Source organism: Polyergus mexicanus, unplaced genomic scaffold (assembly GCF_030449975.1).
Source record: "Polyergus mexicanus isolate NDT 795.1 unplaced genomic scaffold, iyPolMexi1.0 SCAF_10, whole genome shotgun sequence".
Taxonomy (NCBI): domain Eukaryota; kingdom Metazoa; phylum Arthropoda; class Insecta; order Hymenoptera; family Formicidae; genus Polyergus; species Polyergus mexicanus.
The window spans coordinates 4561552-4582960 of NW_027223330.1; the positions used below are offsets into that span (position 1 = coordinate 4561552).

At 33.7% G+C, this 21409-nt stretch overlaps 3 protein-coding genes across 4 annotated transcripts in view; 2 read left to right on the forward strand and 1 right to left on the reverse strand.

Annotated features, from left to right (window-relative positions):
* The window catches only part of Vha14-1 (V-type proton ATPase subunit Vha14-1), a 29828-nt gene extending 8707 nt beyond the window's left edge, over nucleotides 1-21121 (forward strand). Inside the window, exon 5 of the mRNA XM_070302798.1 lies at nucleotides 21057-21121. Coding sequence (XP_070158899.1) covers nucleotides 21057-21121 — 65 coding nt within the window. The remainder of the gene's footprint in view (nucleotides 1-21056) is intronic.
* LOC138937117 (intraflagellar transport protein 140 homolog) lies at nucleotides 1207-18852 on the reverse strand. 2 transcript variants are annotated; one of them, XR_011447461.1, is made up of 8 exons: nucleotides 18486-18852; nucleotides 18106-18353; nucleotides 17514-17832; nucleotides 11663-11882; nucleotides 10880-11461; nucleotides 9049-9337; nucleotides 3578-3859; nucleotides 1433-1485 (listed from the first exon to the last, which is right to left on the reverse strand). XR_011447461.1 is itself a non-coding variant. In XM_070303057.1 (7 exons), the coding sequence occupies exons 1-7, from the start codon at nucleotides 18747-18749 to the stop codon at nucleotides 1341-1343; spliced, it is 2067 nt and encodes a 688-aa protein (XP_070159158.1). In that variant the 5' UTR covers nucleotides 18750-18851; the 3' UTR covers nucleotides 1207-1340. The 2 variants fall into 2 exon arrangements, 1 of the variants encoding a protein (XP_070159158.1); XM_070303057.1 differs by lacking the exon at nucleotides 3578-3859 and having other exon boundaries at nucleotides 1207-1485; nucleotides 18486-18851.
* Nucleotides 6308-7012, forward strand: LOC138937118 (uncharacterized). The gene has a single exon (XM_070303058.1). It carries the CDS (start codon nucleotides 6330-6332, stop codon nucleotides 6951-6953), a length of 624 nt encoding a protein of 207 aa, XP_070159159.1. The 5' UTR covers nucleotides 6308-6329; the 3' UTR covers nucleotides 6954-7012.
* Nucleotides 21122-21409: the final 288 nt, after the last annotated feature.

Genomic DNA, 21409 nt, shown 5'->3' on the forward strand with positions numbered 1-21409 from the left:
AAGCAGTGGTATCAACGCAGAGTACTCATAACGCAGGACAGAAAGTGAAAAAGTAGATGTCGCTCGCGATATTTCAAGTCGATGAAACTCGTATATGTAAAATATTTACATTATATCATATATTGTTGTATTCATTTCAAACAGCGCTACAACTTTTATTGTATCAAAATATCCATATTGTTATAAAAAAGATATGCATACTACTCCGTATGTTAACACATAGCTATTGGAAGCAACCACTATGCTCACAATAGAGTTCAGTTTTAACCATCTAATTTGATATATATTTGTTATGATCTATAAAAGATAAAAAGGGATGGCTACTTTTGGTAGGACACCCTGTATAATAAATATATTGTAACATTTTATTTAAAAAATAATATGTTTAATGTTTGACATTAGATATATGTAGTTCAATCTTTCTAATTTCAATTCGTGATCGAACGTAACTTCTATTCGTAATTTTTCTTTCAATATCTATTTAGATTTTAATGGCATATACCATATATAGAACAAAAATATTGCGCGAACATATTTATACATAATCTCATAGTTGTTTTAGTTTTATGCACACATCTCCGATAAAATGCTACCAGCAATATACCAGAAAATTCAATCATGATTTTACGGCAGATTTTTTAAGCAGCTTCCGGTATGCTGTATCCTCATTAAGCTCAGTTTTTGATAACACGGCTTAGTGATATAGTATAATAGTAGAAATGCAATACAAATCAAGCATTGCTATTATTTTCAGTAAATATATAGCAGATATCGAGTAGGGTTTGCCGTATCAGATATTAACGGCAAAGAGATAGCAGAAATCAAGTATGATCTGGTGTCCCAACGGTATAGTAAAAACACGATGAAAATATCACATATCATGTTAAGTATCCGCAATAAAAACGCAGTAAAAATTAAGTATAACCGTCACGACGTGGCCGCAAAAATACAATAAAGATAAAAACACGCCCAAGTAAAGATTAATTATATATATAATATTAATAATGTTATATAAGTGGAACAAAATTGAATATTAGAGGTATTATTGCATAAATGTTAAGTCACCGATTATTTAATTTCCCATTTATAAATGTAACATGTAATATAAAAAAAACCTATGTTACATTTCATGGAACACAATAAACACAGTTCAACAAAAAATAGCCTTTTTTCGAATACAAGAAAAAGACTAATCGTTCTCCGTAATCTTTTTTATGCTGAATACGATATTGTTCTCCAAAAATCAGATCATCCTTGTATATTAAAATATAATATCTTTTTGTATAACAATTTTTTTAGATGGTTACGTGATCTTGGTCTTTTAGATTTTTTTTTTTTTTTTAAATGCATATTACCTTATCTCCGCTCTTATAATAGCTCTTAGAATCACGGCTATCCAATCTTTGAGCTCGACATACCAATAATCTAGGATCCTCCATATCCCAACAATGTGCCGTAATCAACCTTCCTCTGCATTGTGTAACTCTAAAAAAAAGATAAATTTTTTCATGTTAAATTTTTGTGTCCTTACATATTAGTATATGTATATAATATCATATTATCGAAATATACAATCTACATAATTAATAAAACATCTTATATAAATAAATGTATATTACATTGTAAATAGTATGTATGTTGTGTTCAATTTTAAAAGTTATATCAAAATAACTAAAATAAGATGAAAATCGTGCAAATTATAAACTTGCACATTGCTTCCTCATTATTTTATTTCTCTCACAAAGCTTCTGTTCAGAGCAAACAGGTTTTTCAATTTTGTCTTCCTTATATAGAGAAAGCTTTTTGAACGAAATAAAAAGGTAAAAAACCAATGTATAAGTTTCTAATGTTTTCAATTTTGGCAAATCCGGATCGGTCGGTACCTAACCACATAGTGAGAAGTATTAAAGTCGAAGTAGTACTTGAAGTATGAAGTTTTTCGAGGTAAGAGAGCCGGAAGTGAAAGGGAAGTATATTGCGAAGATAGTATAGAGAACCAGTGTATAGGAAACAAATGTTGGAGATAAAGGACAGGAAGGAAAGAAAGAATAATATAGTTATTAAAAGGTTGAAAAAAAAGAAAAGGCAAGCAAAGAGAAAGAAGTAGTGATACTGTTGAAAAGCTTGACAGATGAGAAACTGGAAGTCAATGAGATACGTAATATAGGTGGCGCAGAAAGAGCAATGGTTTTGGTGACCTTGAAGGATTGGAACAATAAAAGAAAAGTAATAATTGGAAAAAAAAGTTAGCTGGCAAAAGAATTTACATAGATGATGACAAGGAAAGAGAGAAATGATGAGAAAAGTAAGAGAAAAAGAAGAAAAGGAAACAATGCTAAACTGAAATATCAAGGAATATGGATAAATGGTAAAACGTATAAATGGGAAAAAAGGAGCTGCATAATAGAAGAGAATTTCAGGAAAGGCAGAAGAGATCAAGAATAAAGTATTGTAAAGGCAAAGAAAAAGTGAAAGGAAAAGACAATAAAAACCGAACGTGGAGAGGAGAAGGGAAAGAGGGGATAAGGAGAGAAGAGAGAGAAAAGAAGAAGGGAAGAGACATAAAACTGCTATTCTGGAATGTGGTAGGAGCGGCAAGGAAGGATGAGGATTTCTGGGAATATATAAGAGGGAGAGAGATTTGATCTAGTGTTTCTATTGGAGACATGGTTGGAGGAAAAGTGGGGAGAGAAATTTATGAAAAACTTACCTGAAGATTATAGCTGGATTTCACAGTGGGCAAATCATAATAAGGAAAAAGGAAGAAGAACAGGAGGCATAATTGCAGAAGTCAGAAGAGAAATAGAAATAACAGAGAATTGGGAAGATGCAGGGAATACTGGGAATTCCGATACGGTTAGAGAAGAAAATATAGAGAATCTTTGGGATATATAACAGGAAAGGAAGCGGGATACTTTTGGAAGAACTAGAAAAGACAATTGGACAGGAAGAAAAAGAGGGGAAATTGCTGATCGGCGGAGACTTCAATGCCAGAACAGGGGAAAGAGGAAGCATATTATGGAATGGAGAAGAAGCGGATAGTACAAGGAGATCAAAGGACAAAGAACTGAATAAGGAAGAAGAAGAATTATTCATTTCGAAAATCTATTCATTGAGAAAAATTTAGCCGAATACTTCAAAATTTGCGGAAGTTAGAACTTGCAGACATTTTTTGAAAAATTAAAACTGCCTTAAAATCTAAAAAACCATATGATTTTTTATAAAAATGATAGTAAATAAAACTGTTATACTTTATTTGTGTGCCAAATTGCAGCGCTGTAGTTCAAGCAGTTCTTGAATTATTAACATTTAAATTTTCGGTCAATTGGTACATACATACACACTTACAGGGTATCTCTAAAATCTGACCCTACTCCTGGATCTCGGAAACGACTTTAAATATAGAAAAATGTTTCAGACAAAAGTTGTAGAATATTGAGGGAGACACATGATAATAATTATGGACTTGACCCCGATTGAAGGTCGGGTAAAGCTCATCGGTGTTTTCTTAAATGAAACCCCCCATTTTTTATTGCATATTCTTGTAGTCCTCGTCGAGACGTTTTCAAAACACTACCTATTTTTGTTTTTTTGCGCAAGTTATTCCCAAGATATAAAGCTTCAAAGTTGATATACTGCCGGCATTCGCATTACCCAAGGTGTACTGCATGCAGGTTGCACGGTCGGATTTACGCCTCTTGTGTGTGTGCGTGCACGTGCGCGCGCGTGTATGTGCATGTGTGTGTTCGCGCGCGCAGTGTGTTACAGTAGAAGTAGAGATAAGGACCCTATGGTTCATCACTTCTGTAGTATTTTTTGACTCCAAACCCTCTCCGCTGTATGTATGTGTGTTGTGACTCTAAAAAGGACCAATTTTATGTATAATGTGTTTCTTCGGTCAAAATTCTCTCTCTCTCTCTCTCTCTCTCTCTCTCACTGTCTCTCCACCATTCTTCTTCTCCTTCCCGCCCACTAAATACATAGCGTTATTCCTTTCCAAAAACTGAAACGAAAAGTCTTGAGTCTTTTTTTTATAACGTTTAATAAAAAAGTTATTATTGAATAAAGTCTGGCCAACTAGCGCCGACCTTTAGCCGGATGCGCGGCTCACCGATATGCGCCCAGCTAAAGTTCAGCGCTAGTTGGCCAGACTTTACTCAATAATAACTTTTTTATTAAACGTTATAAAAAAAATGGCTCAGGACTTTTCGTTTCAGTTTTTGGAAAGGAATAACGCTATGTACTTAGTGAGCGGTCATTACTTGTCACTCTGTATATAATGTATATTTGCATCACTTAAAATCATACACTTTATATATATAGGGTGTCCTAGACCGTCCGTACACCCCTATTCTTTCAAAAACTAAGCATTTTAGAGAAAAACGTTTCGAACAAAATTTGTATGGTTTTGAGGGAAACATAAGATGGTGTCATTAGTTTGACTTTGGATGGCATCGTTAAGGTCAAGTCAAGGACATCTTTAATTTCTTAAATGGAAATCCCTGTTTTTTATTGCATATTCTTATAGCTTACCTAAAGAGCTTTCCAAAACACTATAATAAAGTATTTTTTCATTAACTATTTTTTCATTACTTTTTGAATTGTTTTATATTTTAATCTAACATATTTTGATATAAAAAATTAAATATCTCGTAAAATATTTAGTTTTCGATAATCTTACCGTAATACTTTCATGTACAGAATAATGAGACAAATCAATCAGTGCAAAAAAAAAAAAAAAAAAAAAAAAAAAAAAACAATTGTTTAAAAAAACACATTGTAAATAATTTTCTTAAAAACAATTATTTTTTGTACTAATTGATTTGTCTCATTATTCTGTACATAACAGTATTACGGTAAGATTATCGAAAACTAAATATTTTACAAGATATTTAATTTTTTATATCAAAATATGTCAGATTAAAATACAAAATAACTCAAAAAGTACTTAATGAAAAAATACTTTATTATAGTGTTTTGGAAAGCTCTTGAGGTAAGCTATAAGAATATGCAATAAAAAACAGGGATTTCCATTTAAGAAATTAAAGATGTCCTTGACTTGACCTTAACGATGCCATCCAAAGTCAAACCAATGACACCATCTTATGTTTCCCTCAAAACCATACAAATTTTGTTCGAAACGTTTTTCTCTAAAATGCTTAGTTTTTGACAGAAAAGGGGTGTATGGATGGTCTAGGATACCCTGTTTATACAGGGTGTCCCATTTTAAAAATTCCACCCTCATAACTTTTCAGGATCAACGTTTGAAGGAAAACGACTCAGATAAAAGTTGTAGGGGACAAAGGGGGCTATCTAATAGTGACCTTGAATTTGACATTAAAGGTTATTTCTAAGGTTATTTGAAGGTCAACTTTCGTTTTTAAATAGGAACCCCTTTGTTTGACCCTGGATTTTGAAAGAGCGGAAAATTTTACATCAGAGTTGTAAGCGGTCAAATTGACCCTAGGGGTCATCTAAAGGTCAAATGTCTTTCCCGTATTTCCCAGGCTGGTATCTTGTCATGATAGCGATATATCGAAAGAATGACCTCCATAAAAATTGACGAGGTCATCGGAGGCCACTACCTGGTGACCTTGAATTGTACCTTAGCCCTCATTTTCAAAGTGTGAGAAAAATAAGACAAAAAGTAATAACTCAGGATTCGGTTCAAAAAGTTACTAACTCAGAATCCCAGAATCCTCAGAAGTTTTCTTAAATTTTAATAATTTCTGGAAATTTTGAAAATTATTTGAAATTTATCATTAAAAATTTCTCAGTTCTTTTTCTCCATCAACTGATCATATTATTGATAGTTTATTGTATGTATTGAAAATCTTTTCTACCTGTCACAGTGTGTACGTACCGTGAATTTATTTTTCTGAATTTCTCCGTATTTTGTAAACATGCCGGATTACACAAGGAATGAGATTGTTGACATTCTATTAATTCTTGAAGAGCGTCGTAATAATTATCGTGCAACAGAACGATTATATCGTAGACGTTTCCCTGGCAGACGTCAGCATCCTGCTTATAATGTGATTGCCAGAATTGAAAGACGTGAGAGACAGGGACCTCGTAGAATATGACAACGTCGTCGTATTATGACAATCGAGTGGAACGATCCACGAGTTCTTGTAGTGTTAACTATGGTCAATTTAGATTCACATATTTCACTACGACAAATATAAGTACAATCTGGCATCCCAAGATCAACGGCTCAAAGAATTTTGAGACTGCATAATTTCCACCCTTATCACATAGCCTTAATCCAAGGCTTATTTCCTCATGATTTCCAACGAAAGTTAGCATTTTATAATTGGGCTCAAGCGATGTTACGTCAAGATCCAGAATTTTTCAGATACGTTATGTTTTCTGATGAAGCTACTTTTCATAACATAGGCCAACTAAACCGACATAACTGTCACTATTGGTCTGTAGAAAATCCACATTGGTTCCGTGATCATCAACAGCACTGGAGTCTCATAATGTGGTGCGGTATTGTGAATGGTTACTTAATTGGGCCTTATTTTTTCGAAGGAAATGTCAACTCAGCTAGATATCTTCATTTTCTAAGACATGAATTACCAGATCTGTTAGCCAATGTTGATCTGCAAACACGACAACGTATGTGGTTCCAGCAAGATGGGGCACCTGCTCATAAGAGCAGAATCGTTCAACGATTTTTGCATCGTCGATACCCCCGTCGGTGGATAGGAATTAGTAGCCATGTTGAGTGGTGCCCCAGATCTCCTGATCTAACAAGTCTTGACTTTTTTCTCTGGGGCTTTTTGAAAAATATGATCTATACAGATGCACCAACAACCAGAGAAAGTATGGTGCAACGAATCACTGATGCTTGCAGGAACATACCAAGACATGTACTTTTGTCAAATGTTCAAAACTTTGAACGGAGAATACAGCTATGTATAATGGGGGCATTTTCGAAAATCTAATTCGGTGAAACCTCAAATTTCTTTTTCATTGAAACTCTTCACAGTCTTGCCTTCATTGGCTGGATTATTAATGGTTTTTCCTTCATCGGCCGGTCTCAGACTCTTGCCTTTATTGGCCGGATTCATCATGGTCTTGCCTTCATCGGCCGGGCTCAGATTCTTGCCTTCATTGGCTGGATCAAAATGGGACCTGAAAATTCATCCTGCTATGTCCTTCATGGGTCCTGGACATCGAGTAGCATATCGATGACTGAACGCGCACGCAATGGTTGAATGATCATCTGAATGTGAAATGACCCCTTACAACTCTAATGTAAAATTTTCCGCTCTTTCAGAATCCGGGGTCAAAAATAGGGACTACCATTTAAAAAACGGAAGTTGACCTTCAAATGACCTTGAAAATGACCTTTAATGTCAAATCCAAGGTCACTATTAGATAGCCCCCTTTGTTCCCTACAACTTTTATCCGAGTCGTTTTCCTTCAAACATTGATCCTAAAAAGTTATGAGGGTAGAACTTTTAAAATGGAACACCCTGTATATATATATATATATATATATATATATATACATGCTTCAAAAATATATCGACAAACTTTCAGAAATTGTCGGGGGCACCAAAAGGATCATTGTTTGCAAATGGATTTAGTCGGAAACATGTCGTTACATCGCTACGGCAAACAGAGTATTCGAAAAAGGTCGGAAATATCTCGATATATCTAAAAAAATATAAGTTTTATAAAAAAACTTTTAGACAAAGTTGTAGGGTGTAAAAAGATCTATTTACTAACCTTATGAGTTTGAGTTAGGTAGCGTCGCTAAGGTTAGGCCGAGAAGTTGCCTTCATTGGCTAGATCAGCCGATCTTGCCTAAGGCAATCTCGACCTGATCTTGGCGACATCACCCAAGGTCAAGCTCATAAGGTCAGTAAATAGATCTTTTACGCCTTATAACTTTTGTTTAAAACAGTTTTTTAGAAAACATTTTTTGAGATATTTCGAGATATTTCCGACTTTTTTCGAACACTTTATCTGCTATAACAATCTAACGATACGTTTCCGACCTTAGGTCCATTTGCAAAAAATGATCCTTTTAATACCCCCGACAATCTCTGAAAGTTTGTCGGTATATTTCTAAATCATCCTGTATACATATACATACGTACATACGTACATACGTACATACGTACATACGTACATACGTACATACGTACATACGTACATACGTACATACGTACATACGTACATACGTACATACGTACATATATATATATATATATATATATATATATATATATATATATATATACACACACACAGGGTGTCCGACAACTAAATAACCAAACGAAAGATAAAAGTAGATTGGGTCAAACTGAATCGAAAAGTCTTAAACCATTTTTTTTATAACACTTAATAAAGAAATTATTATTGATTAGTCTGTCCAATCAGCGCCGATCTTTAGCCGCGCGCTTAGTAGTGTGCGTGAACGCTTCGTCGCTACGGTGCACACTATCAGGCGAGCGACTCAGTGACGTACATCCGGCTAAAAGTCGGTGCTGATGTTCCAAATTTTATTCAATAATAACTCCTTTATTAAGCTTTACAGAAAAAAATGATACAGGATTTTTCTTTTCAGTTTGACCCAATCTACCTCCACCTTTCGTTTGGTCACTTACTTGTCGGACTCTATATATATATATATATATATATATATATATATATTATTTTAATATATTTATGTACTAATAGTTATTGTCAAGGCAAGTTTAACGATACATTGTCAATATATAAGGTTATTAAAATTCGGTCAAAAAAATTTGGAACAAAATTATCAAAACTATGATGTAATCTGATAGTAAGCAATTTATAGTAAATATCTCCGAGTATCTAAATAAGAGTAAATTTTTATCTTTCAACTAAATGCTGGAATCTAAAACAAAGTATTAGTACCGATTAGTATCAATGTTTGCATCTTTTCTCTATATTATAAATATACATAATTGACTGATAAAAAAATATAATTAATACTATCTATAATCTAATTTGTAATTTTATATATAGTTGTCATTTAATTCCTTCTGGTTTTTTTTTACTCACAACGTGGAATCGTCATCAATGATGTTGTTTGACTCTCCGAAATCGAACTCGTGTACTTGGTCACTTTCAATATCCCAAACATATAAAATCGAACTAGGCATAAGATTCGCCATTGCGACAGTGATCGAGACACAACGGCAATCCGAATTACATCTGGCCTCAATAATTTCGGCAAAGTCACTGATTGCCTCATATGTCGCCATAGCTCGAGTATGTAGTTTAGCCTCATGCTTACCCAGATCCCATATTTTTAGGATACCATTCAATGATGCAACGGTCAAATACTGTCCTACAAATAATTACATAAATATTATTTATAATATGAATAAGACATACAAATATCTTTCTATATATAGGGTATCTCTAAAATCTGATCCCACTCCTGGATCTCGGAAACGGCTTTAAATATGGAAAAATGTTTCAGACAAAAGTTGTAGGATATTGAGGGGGACACATGATAAAAATTATGGACTTGATCTTGAATGACCTATCGAAGGTCGGGTAAAGCTCATCGATGTTTTCCTAAATGAAACCCCCCATTTTTTTATTGCATATTCTTGTAGCACTCATCGAGATGTTTTCAAAACACTATCTATTTTTGTTTTTTACGCAAGTCATCCCCAAGATATGAAGCTTCAAAGTTGACATACCGTCGGTATTACCCAAGATGTACCGCGTGGAGGTTGCACGGTCGGATTTACGCCTCTTGTGTGTGTGTGTGTGTGTGTGTGTGTGTGCGTGCGTGCGAGCATGTGTATGTATGTGTTGCTGGAAAAAGAATTTTCCTAAAAAGAAGGCCTTCTTTTCGCTCTATTTTTGTTGTTGTAGTGGGCGGTTCCAAAAAAAAAACAGTGAGGGTTCGCCCACTTATATTAGTTATTTTTATATTCCACCTTCCTTTGTCATTTTTCTCCTCAAACGTTTCAGAATGTTAGGAGAGAGTTTCACGATCGCTTGTTTCATCGCGGAAGTTAATTCGCTTCATAGAAGTTAATGGTGCTCATTTTGAGTATCTTCTGCAATAACGGCAAGAAAATAACTAATGTAAGGGGAAGGAAAAGAAGGTGGAGAGAAACAGTGAGAGAGAGTGAGAGGGGGGGGGGAGAATTTTGATTGAAGAAACACATTACACACAAAATTTCTCCTTTTTAGGGCCACAATACACATACACACGGTGGAGAGGGTTTGGAGTCAAAAAATACTACGGAAGTGATGAACCGTGGGGTCTTTATCTCTAATGTGACACACGCGTGCCCACGCGCGCACACACACGCACGCATACACACACACGCACAAGAGGCGTAAATCCGACCGTGCAACTAAATGCAACCTCCATGCGGTATACCTTGGGTAATGCAAATGCCAGTATGTCAACTTTGAAGCTTCATATCTTGGGAATAACTTGCGTAAAAAACAAGAATAAGTAGTGTTTTGAAAACGTCTCGACGAGAGCTACAAGAATATGCAATAAAAAATGGGGGGTTTCATTTAAGAAAACACCGATGAGCTTTACCCGACCTTCAATCGGGGTCAAGTCCATAATTTTTATCATGTGTCCTCCTCATTATCCTACAACTTTTGTCTGAAACATTTTTCCATATTTAAAGCCGTTTTCGAGATCCAGGAGTGGGGTCAGATCTTAGAGATACCCTGTACTGTATATATATATATATATATATATATATATATATATATGTGTGTGTGTGTGTGTGTGTGTGTGTGTGTGTGTGTGTGTGTGTGTGTGTGTGTGCGCGCGTGCGTGCGTGCGCGCGCGCGTGTAAAAGATTTTTAGATAAAAAGATTAATATATATTGTTTTTTTTTATGTTTACCTGTTAACTCCATTGTGATCGGTTCGCCCTCTTCTGGTAAAGAGGGCAGTGTCTGAATGACGGAACCTTCTACAGATCGCAGCTGAATGATTATTGGAGTCAATACAATCAATGTATGCTCGTAAATGAGCATCTTGTCGGTATCACAAGTGAAAGTCGCCAATACAGTCGTGTTGAGATTGATACTTTTGTTAATGCGATTGACAATAATTTGTCTACCGGAAGAAACGGCGACATACTCTTTTGTAACGGCAATGACTTGCACTTGAATCTCCGTCTTTAGCGTATAGCTCTGTTTGTCAATCTCGAGCAGAATCTGTGTAGGTGTGAGCTGACTCGCGCAAATACCATTATTATATACAGCGCACATCGGCTGTTGACGCAAAATAAATACATTAGTGATGCAGTTGACGGCCAGAAGGGAATTCCGTGATAAACTGATGCCCCACGTCAATTGCTTCACTGTTCCATGAATCGTGCAAGATTCCGGCATGCTCGGCCAGGCATTCTCATCATTATCGAGGGAAGATTTCCGTTTCCATAAGTATATTGTTCCTAAATTTGTACCGACAGCCAAAGTATCTAAGAAATGCGGGATATAATTCAGCTAATCGTTTTCAAACTCGCTTGGATGAAAATAATAATAATAATAATATAAGGCGAGTAATTGTCCAACACTATAATTGATTGTGGGTGTTGATTAAACGCTCTTATATAAAAAAGATAATTAGAATAGATATGATTTAAAATTTAAAAAACACATTATTTAATTGTAGTTCTTACCATTGTTTTTGCAAAACGCCATACTGGTACACATTTCCTGAGGAGTGGCAATATTTCCGTTAGATGAATCTGGAGGAGAGAGAACGTATGTGTCACCTGAATGAAGATCCCAACATCGGATTGCAAGTTCTCCTGTGAGTATAGCCAAGGTGTTTCCACTGATCCAGCATAGAGTGATATTAGCAGTACGCGATATATCATTTCTGCTACTTAATTTTACCTAAAATAATATACAGCATAACATATTGATGTATGTTGTCTCAAATCAAGAGACATGATTCTCGCATTAATATAAGTCATGCAGTGATAGCAAAACGGACATCTATCTCACGAACCAGCCAGTAGAGTACCTTATTGTTAGATTATCAGATCTTAATAACGGCTGAACCAGTAAAGTTCTTAATAACCTTAAAATCTAGTTATGTCTAAAAAGTATTTTTATTATAAACAGAAACATTACGATCTAAAGTTTCAATATTGAAGTTTTCTATTATAATAAGTTATCATGTTGACTCGCAATTCGTTTCTTTAGATTTCTTAGATTTCTGTCAACTAATGAAACAATAAAGTACCATGCAGTACCAGTATTGAAGAGTTTTATACAAAACATTTTTTATATTGTCGGACATACTGTATATACGGGCAATATTTTCGCTTCTTCAAATTTTACTTTAAAAAAAAAAAAAAAAAAAAAAAAAAAAAAAAATCTAAATATTTTTAAATTTACCTTCTTATTTTTTTCCTGTATATACGGACAGAAATTATACAAAAGAAAAAAACACGAACATATTTTGGTAATTATTTAGTATAGCGGACCCAGCTCCAATGACGTTGACCTTGACATATGTTGTCAAGGACATAATCCTGAGTAACTTTTCCTTATAACTTAATCGGCGATCATCGTTTATTAAAAAGTTATTAACAAATAAAGTTTGAGAAATAAAATGTAATTTTTACATGGATTTGTAATTTCCACGCAAGAAGCGAGATCCATCCGCATCAGGACCCTGATTTGAATATGAAACAAGGTCTTTACATAACACACGGGACACAGTACATTACGGGATACAGTGGGTTCCGTCCCCCCCCCCCCTACGGGGAGGGGGCTACACTTCCGGAAGATATCACCTAACCCAAACCTATTTCTAATTTAAAACTAAAATTTGGTTTGGGTTAAGTTATATCTTCCGGAAGTGGAACTCCCCCGTAGGGGGGGGGGGTTGTCCATGCATATACTTTACAACACAAAGCGAGGTCCACCTACAATTGTTGTGTGCATGGGAAAATGTATATGCATGGACACAGTGGGTTGCGCCTTCCTTACGGGGGAGGGGGGGCTCCACTTCCGAAAGATATAATCTAACCCAAACCTATTTCTGATTTAAAATTAAAATTTGGTTTGCGAGTTATGTTATATAACTCAAACCAAATTTTCGTTTTGAATCTAATTTTAACTTTAAATATCTCAAAAATTATAAGAAACTGCCAAATAAGTTATAAGGAAAAGTCATTCAGGATAATGTCTTCGACAACATATGTCAAAGTCAACGTCATTGGAGCTGGATTCTGCTATACTAAATAATTATCAATATTTTATATATAATTTTATATATTTATATTTAATTTTATTTTAATATGGACTTTTTCTCTGAGTATATTACTTATATATATATATACAGGGTTTGTCAAAAGTGTGGAAACTCCTAAATAATTTTTGTAAAAATGAAAATATCAAAAAACGGTAAAACACGTATTTTGATTTATCAAAAAAGCTACTCTATGACATGGATACCGATCATCCCCCACCCCCTGGTACGCGGAGGTAAGATGGGGGTTGAAAATTTTAAATTGCATTAAGGGTCGAATGGGGGCTCGTTTGAAAGGTCTTTTCATAATAAACACACCCTTAAAATTTTAAGTCGCTACGACTCCCTCATTCAAAATGGCGGCCGTTCAAATTTCGAAATTTCATGCACTTAGTGTTATCCAGGATCAACTGCATGGAAGTGGCATGAATTTGATCCCTTGTGTGTATGTGTGTGTGTGTGTGTGTGTGGGCGCGTATGGCTAAACAAGTGTGAATGTGTACATAGTGGTGATAGGTTGCAGAACAGACGATTGAAAACTGTTATCTCTCTTTAATGATTCAAAACCTTTTACTCCGTGTTTTAAAATAAATTTTACTCAGTGTGTTAAAGTAAATGCTGAAAGTGGCTGCCATTTACTTCCTGACAATATGCCAATCTTTGATAGAATGCAGAAATGGCTCTATGATTCGTCTCAAAAGGTATCAAATCTATTTCATCCTTTATTCGCTGTATCAATTCTTGGATGCTTTCAGGTTTTGTTTTGTAAACCTTACTCTTTAGGTATCCCTATAGATAATAATCAAGAGGAGTTAGATCTGGTGACCGAGGTGGCCAATCCTCTCCTCCCTCATTTCTGTTCCTTCTTCCTATCCATCGTAATGGAAAAGTCTCATTTAAAATTTGACCGTAAACCAAAATGAGCAGGAGCTCCATCATGCTGAAACCATATTTCTTCGAAATTATTTGGAAAAATATTTCGTATGGCTGGAATTATTTGATCTACAAGTAATCTCTCATATCTTTGAGCGTTCAGATTTTCTTCAAAAAAAAAAAAAAAAAAAAAAAAAAAAAAAAAAAAAACGGCCCTATTAAGTAGCCGTCTATTATTCCACACCATACATTAATTTTTTGTGGATATTGTGTGTGAGTTTCCCGCACCCAATTCGGATTCTCATCTGACCAGAAACGAAAATTTTTATTATTAACTTCTCCCGTTAACGTGAAAGTTGCCTCGTCTGTAAAAACAATTTGATAAGGGAAGATGGGCCGGACATCTATTAGTGCCATCATTCTTTCACAAAAACCTATACGACGCTCCAGATCTCCGTCTTGCAATTCTTGAACATATTGTAATTTGTATGGATAGAACTTGTTTTTCTTTAAAATTCTCCAAACGGACTTGGGAGCAATATCGTGAATTTGAGCGGCTCTGTTAATAGTAGAATTGGGATCTTCAATAAATGTCTGCATAATATCAAGTTGTTTTTCTTCGTTAGTGGCAGACGATGATCTCCCTGATTTAGGCCGATTTTTTACGCTACCAGTTAAAATTAAATAAAGAGATACATTGTAAATAATTACATTTTTTTTTCTTAAAAACAATTATTTTTTTTATACCGATTGATTTGTCTCATTATTCTGTACATAAAAATATTACGGTAAGATTATCGAAAACTGAATATTTTACGAGATATTTTATTTTTTATATCAAAATATATCAGATTAAAATATAAAATAACTTAAAAGGTACTTTTAATGAAAAAATACTTTATAGTGTTTTGGAAAGTTCTCGAGATAAGCTACAAGAATATGTTATGAAAAATAGGGGTTCTAATTGAAAAAGTGGAGTTGACCTTGAGATCTCCGAAGCACCGTTACCCGGTTTGAAACTATAAAACTTTTGTAGGAAAAAATTTTTTGTAACTTTTCTAGACTCGAAGATACTCGAGGTGACAAGAGTTACTGGTCCATCCTATATATTTGTTATAGATATTGTTTATCTCTTTTAGTTTAAAAGATAAAAGGGGTAGAGTGTCTCCCTTTTTGGATACTCTGTATATATAATGTAACATTAAAATTATTATGTTTAATAATGCATATGTAATACAATTGTGTATTTTACAAAAACATTTATGTATATGTATTTGAAATATGATTATTTATCTATTTATTTATTTAATCCATTTTGAACAGGAATAACCCTCCAGTACAGATAGTTAATAAAAATAGACATCAAATTAATATAAATCAGGCGAAAAAGAAAAACAGCAACTCACAACTTAAGAGCTATTAAATAAGATAGTAACATTCAAATGATATTATACTAAATACCGAGAAAGAGTTCTTTTAATTGAATTTGGATACGCTTGAAAAAAGTCAATATATGCTGAAAAATCATTTATCAGTGAGCACATACGGTTGAGTGGCTTAAATTTTCCATGGAAAGTGCAATGAGGTTCAACAAAGAATAATTGATTATTCTTAAGCGTTTTATCAGGAACACATAGATTGATGTGCTCCAGAAAATAATGAGTGTCATTAACTCATTTATACACAAATACTAAATCCGACAAAACTTTTAACTAACGATTTTTTAACGTTAACAGATTTAGATCTTTTAATAAGCAACCATAATTGTGATAAAAAAAGTTCATCAGTTTAAATAAGTTAAAGCTAACACGGCAAAGGAAATGGTATTGAATTCTCTCAGGTAGAATACATTGATTTGCATAAAAAGAAGCTCAGATGATTGAGGCATATTCTAATTGCGGTTTCACAAGGGTGCAATACAATAATATTTCAACCATTTATATTTTTAAAAAATTTACACGATTAGTTTACAAAGCCAAATCTCTTGAATGCAGAGCTCGTAATGAGATTTGCGTGTATCTTCAAAAAGTTCGTGCACTGATTTTTTTCTAACGTTAGTAACACTGTTGGTGTTTTCGACATCTTCATGTAGCGGGAAGCCTCATTCGACCTTCAGTACAAATTGTAAAAACTCACACTTGATTTATAGTGACAGTTTTCTTAAAGTTTTTGCGCCCCGTCGGGATTTTGCAAAAATGAATAACAGTAAATTTAAAAGAACAAACGTGAAATTCCTTGTTAAACTCGGGAAGAACGGGTTAGAAATTCATGAAATGTTGTGTACGATCTATCAGAAATCTGCTATGAAGCTGGAGGGAATCACTGGATCTTGCACCAGGACAATTACACCAGAAAATATATATATTAAAAAAAAAAAAAAAAAAAAACTTGTCGCGTAAAGTATAAAATATCTCGTAAACTATTAAACTTTTGGCCATCATACTCCTATAACTTTTTATGCAGAATATTGCAAGGAATCGATTTTTGAAAAAAAATTGGGATGTTCCCGTTTAAAAAAACAAGAAATCTCCATTGAAATCTCCGAACCGCCTTCACCCAAATTCAAACTAATGGCACCATCTTATAACCTCCTTAGAACCGAACAACTTTTGTCTGAAACATTTCTATCTTGCTTTATATTTTAGATATTTAGGTGTCTTAATATAAATGCCCCACTCTGTATATTATGTTATTAAAATAATTAAAGGTAATTATTCAGTTCTATGGAGTCAGCTCCAATGATTTTGACTTTGACATATATTATAGAGAGGTCATTCTCTTGAATAACTTTCAAAAGATTTAAACTATCGCTCTTTGTTTATTGAGAAGTTATCAACAAAAGAAGTTTCAAGGTCATTGGAGCTGACTTCCCTAATCTGAATAATTAAATTTCATATCGAATTAAATTTCGTATATTTATAATTCTATTTCCAATTTGTGCATTTTTTTCATATCATTTTTATAGAAAAGACAAGTTTTCTAGACAGGCGCATATTTTTTTTAATATACTTTTTTTAAAGATTTGAATTTAAATGGTGACGAATACTGATTGGATGGCAATTATAACGAATATGCCATATCTATGAATATGCAAATGCATGTGTATATATTTTGCGTTTTTCTAATGGATGTCACAGTTGCAAGCAAGCAATTGAATATTTGTCATCGAGCCAAAAATATTAATAAAGTGAATAATTTCTGGTGGAAAAACTCATTGTATTAAAAAATAAATACTAATCTAATGGCTTGATCCGAACATAAAATATATAGAAATATATTGTTAAAAAATAAATAAATAAATAATTGATTCATATAATTTGATTAATTCTATTATTCTAAGCTAAATGAGAAGTTTATATTAGTGATAAAACTTAATAGAGTATAATCACTACCTTTGTCAATTCAGTGAGTTCTCCGCTGATTGTATCTGATTGAAAGTGCCCAATATTTAATCCTTCTGTCATGATAATGATAGAGTCCCTGGTCTGATGATACAATAAGCAGTATAATGTTGCACCATCAGTACTAAGAACTTCCTTACATTGTCCCTGAGAGTCAATAAAGTATATGATGCCATTTGCAGTACCAATGTAGAATGCATGATTGTCTCGTTGAGTTGAAACTATTGTTGGTGCAGCAGTTCTTGGCCGCCACGAACTGAATAAATCCAAGGCTCTTTCATCACCAGCAATTGCTGCCTTTGCCAATCCACTGCAAACAATAAATCGTTCAAAATAAAAAAATATACAGACTATACACAAAATTAAATTAATAAATAAGGATTAATTTCTTTACAAAGCATATGGCTTTGATTTAGAACAGTTTCTTTTTAATTCAACATTTGTAGGAATATTAATTTCTAACAACATTGTTTAATAAAATAACTGATATTATTAGAAAAATATAATCTATACTATATAAAAACTCAATTATCTTTCAATTTGCCATATTTATATAAAAATATATTAATGATATATATTATACCTAATATCAATAGCTGGTTTTGGGAGATTTGTCCTAAATGCAATTTGCGTGAAAGACTTTTTCAATTCATGTTGGAATGTCATAAAAAGTTGTCCTCTGGAATCTATTTTCCAGCCAACTATAGATCCACCAGTGTCTGCAGATACTAAGCAGCCACCATACTGACTCCATTGCAGAATTGTGATAGACTCTCGATGAGGAGTTACTATTATACTGAATTCTTGAGTTCCGGTATCTCCTGGCCATACCTATAGCAACAATTTTACACTTTTATTTATCTTAATAATTAAAAAAAACAATTCATCAAAATAATAATTGGGGACTAATAAAAAGAAAGTAATTTTTTGATTCCTGTAGTCTATAGTATTTGTAATACTAACTCGTAATTCTCCGCTCTCCCATCCTGCTGCCAACCATGTTCTCTCAGGATGCCATCCGAGTGCAGTAACTTGCGTTAAAATATGTCCTGATGACTCAATGTCCTGCACAGGTTCACCTTGGTCATCGTAAATGCTTATAAAGCCACCCTTGTCTTGAGAATATGCAGAAACAGCTAATAAGGGATAGTTATTGTGCCAAGTTACAAATGTATTTATTGAAGCTATTTCAGGATTTTGCACTCGTATGTCAAAATATAAGGTCATTGTTTATCATATTAAATTATATTTATATATTAGATTTATAATATTACATTTTTCAGATCACTGTAACTTGGTATAAATAAGATCACACAATTTATTATTATATTGCTTTTGAAATATACTTTGTCATTAAATATTTTGATAAGTAAATTCGCTTATATTGACAGTAATCAATTTTACATGTACATATATATATATATATATATATATATATATATTATGTTGATACTTCATTGTCATGGAGATATCACAGTATAAGCCATAGACATAATATATCTAGACCGAGTATTGAGGAGTTGGAGCCAAGGTGCACGTAGAAAAGGACATACTCTGTTTCGTACTCTCTGTATTCTCTTGCTCGCACGTTGCATGACGAAAGAGAGCGCTATGCTATGTGCGAGCGAGAGAGAACGCAAGGAGCACGAAACAGAGTATGTCCTTTTCTACGTGCATCTTTATTCCCACTCCTTAAATAAAGGCAAACGCTCGGTCTAGATATACTATGTCTATGGTATAGGCTGCGTTTCGATATCAGAGAGAAGATATAATAGAGGACGGGAGCCATAGGTAATCATGTAAATGGAAACATCAGACGATTAGAAAGAGATAGAATCAAGTGACCTGGCTGTCATTGTCTATTCGCGCATGCGCAGTTTCTGATATTTAGTATTAGCAGTTTTATAGCAATAAATTTGTTGCAATAACAATTTAACTGAAATATATTTTTCGTATTACTTTATTATTTGAATCATATGAAAATCGTTTATTGAATTTAATTATGTATTTTACTTGTACGGTAATATAAACAAAATTTGTGTGATTTCTTTAGAGATTAAAATATATCGAAATTGATAATTTGATCATTAAAAAACTAATTTATTTTTAAAATAATTTGTGAATGTAAATTAAAATTTACCTTTATTAACACTTAAAATTATAATTATTACATTTATTTATGGTTTAATTTTTGGCTACTTATATATTGCAAAATACATTTTTTAATAAATTTTAATTGATTTTCTGTCATAACAAAACATTTATTAGATTTTTAAAAATCTGTATTAATTTTCTTTAAAATATAACTTTATAATATTTTTTACTATGCTAATGTTCTCTCCGGACTTTGTATGCTCTACTCTGCGCATGCGCTAACCGACAAGGACAGCCAAGTCACTTGACTTCGTCTCTTTCTATTTGCCTGATACTCTTTTAGCTGACTCCCGCCCTCTATTATATCTTCTCTCTGTTCGATATTCACTGCCAGTACTGAAAGTCTTCTTCTTCTTCTTCTTCTTCTTCTTCTTCTTCTATGGCTGTTTGGGCATTAGGAAAGTCGCCCATACACCATTGTTTCTTATGAATTTTAAAAGATTATATATTTAAATTGAGACCCTTTACAAATGACTGAAGCAATTTGTATATCTTGAGATTGTTGGAAAAGTCAATACTAGGGATGTCGATTGAGATAAGTGGGTCTATTCTTTTGATAGAGGAAATGAGTGCGGATAACTTGTCAGTATGGGAGAGGCATTGAAAGAAGATGTGATTGAGATTTTGACCACAGGAGCATTCTGACGATGTTAGAATGTTTTTATCCAATAGATGTTTACCTGTGGCTGTGTGATGTGATCTGATTCTGGAGATGAGAGTAATAACAGATCTAGAAAGTGAGCCATTGATATTTTTATAAGGTGTGAAAAGGATGGAGTCACCGTATTCAAGTTTGAGATTAAAGTATCTAGAGCCTTTATACTGGCTCTGTAGCCTGAGGGTTTGAGTAGCTTTGTCTTTAGCAAGTTTTTTGAATTTAGAATAAATGTTTGAGTAATGGCATTTACTCATGAGAAGATGATTAGGAAGGTGCAGAGACTCCTTAGCCAAAAGATCGGCCTGTTCGTTGCCATATATGCCCTTATGATTAGGCCTTATGATTAGGCCTCCAAAATAGTTTGACTTTGATATTATTAGTTTGGCAATTATACAGAGAGTGTCTAATTTTTAGTATCCAGTGGTGTGTTTTACCTGACCAGGCAGAATTATTCAAGCCAGAGAGGACACTGAGTGAGTCCGTGAATATAGCCGAATTATTGATTTTTCTTTCCAAAATTATGTCGAGGGTGTGAGAAATAGCGAGCGTCTTCGTTTTAAAGATTGAACAGTTGTCATTAATCCTGCGCTTAATTTTTAAATTTAAGTCCGGTGAATAAATGGCGTATCCAGCTTTATTGGCCATATCCAGCCTATATCCATTCGTATAAAATTTAGTAGAAGAAGGAATGTTTGAGTTTGTGAGCTGTGTAAACTTATCTTGAATGTTCAGATGGTTAATTAATCCAAAACCCATATCCACATCGACTGGAAGATTGGACTGGTGACTATGATATTTAAACTCCAAGTATCCAGGAAGTTTAAATGTTTCGATCTGATTGAAAAGGTATTGATGTGTCATGAATGTGTTGATTAATGACTCGAAATTGTATTGATCATTTGCGATCTTGAGCGATTTGTTCTAAGATGTAATGCAATGGGTGAGTAGTCCGAGCTTTGATTTTGCAAATAAGTTTTTCTGTGAGGTATTGCCATCTCGATGCCAGAAGCTGTTCACTGTTAATATCCAATTACGTTGGTCGAAGTTGTGCACATCATACCGGTAACAGTCCTAA

Bases quoted from the DNA above. Each gene is read 5' to 3' on its own strand.
- LOC138937118 (XM_070303058.1), top strand. From the start codon at position 6,330: ATGTTACGTCAAGATCCAGAATTTTTCAGATACGTTATGTTTTCTGAT.
- LOC138937117 (XM_070303057.1), bottom strand. From the start codon at position 18,749: ATGACCTTATATTTTGACATACGAGTGCAAAATCCTGAAATAGCTTCA. The intron at 18,354-18,485 runs GTTAGTATTACA...TTGTTGCTATAG, and splicing joins GGGAGAGCGGAGAATTACGA to GTATGGCCAGGAGATACCGG. The intron at 11,462-11,662 runs GTAAGAACTACA...CGCATTTCTTAG, and splicing joins GGCGTTTTGCAAAAACAATG to ATACTTTGGCTGTCGGTACA.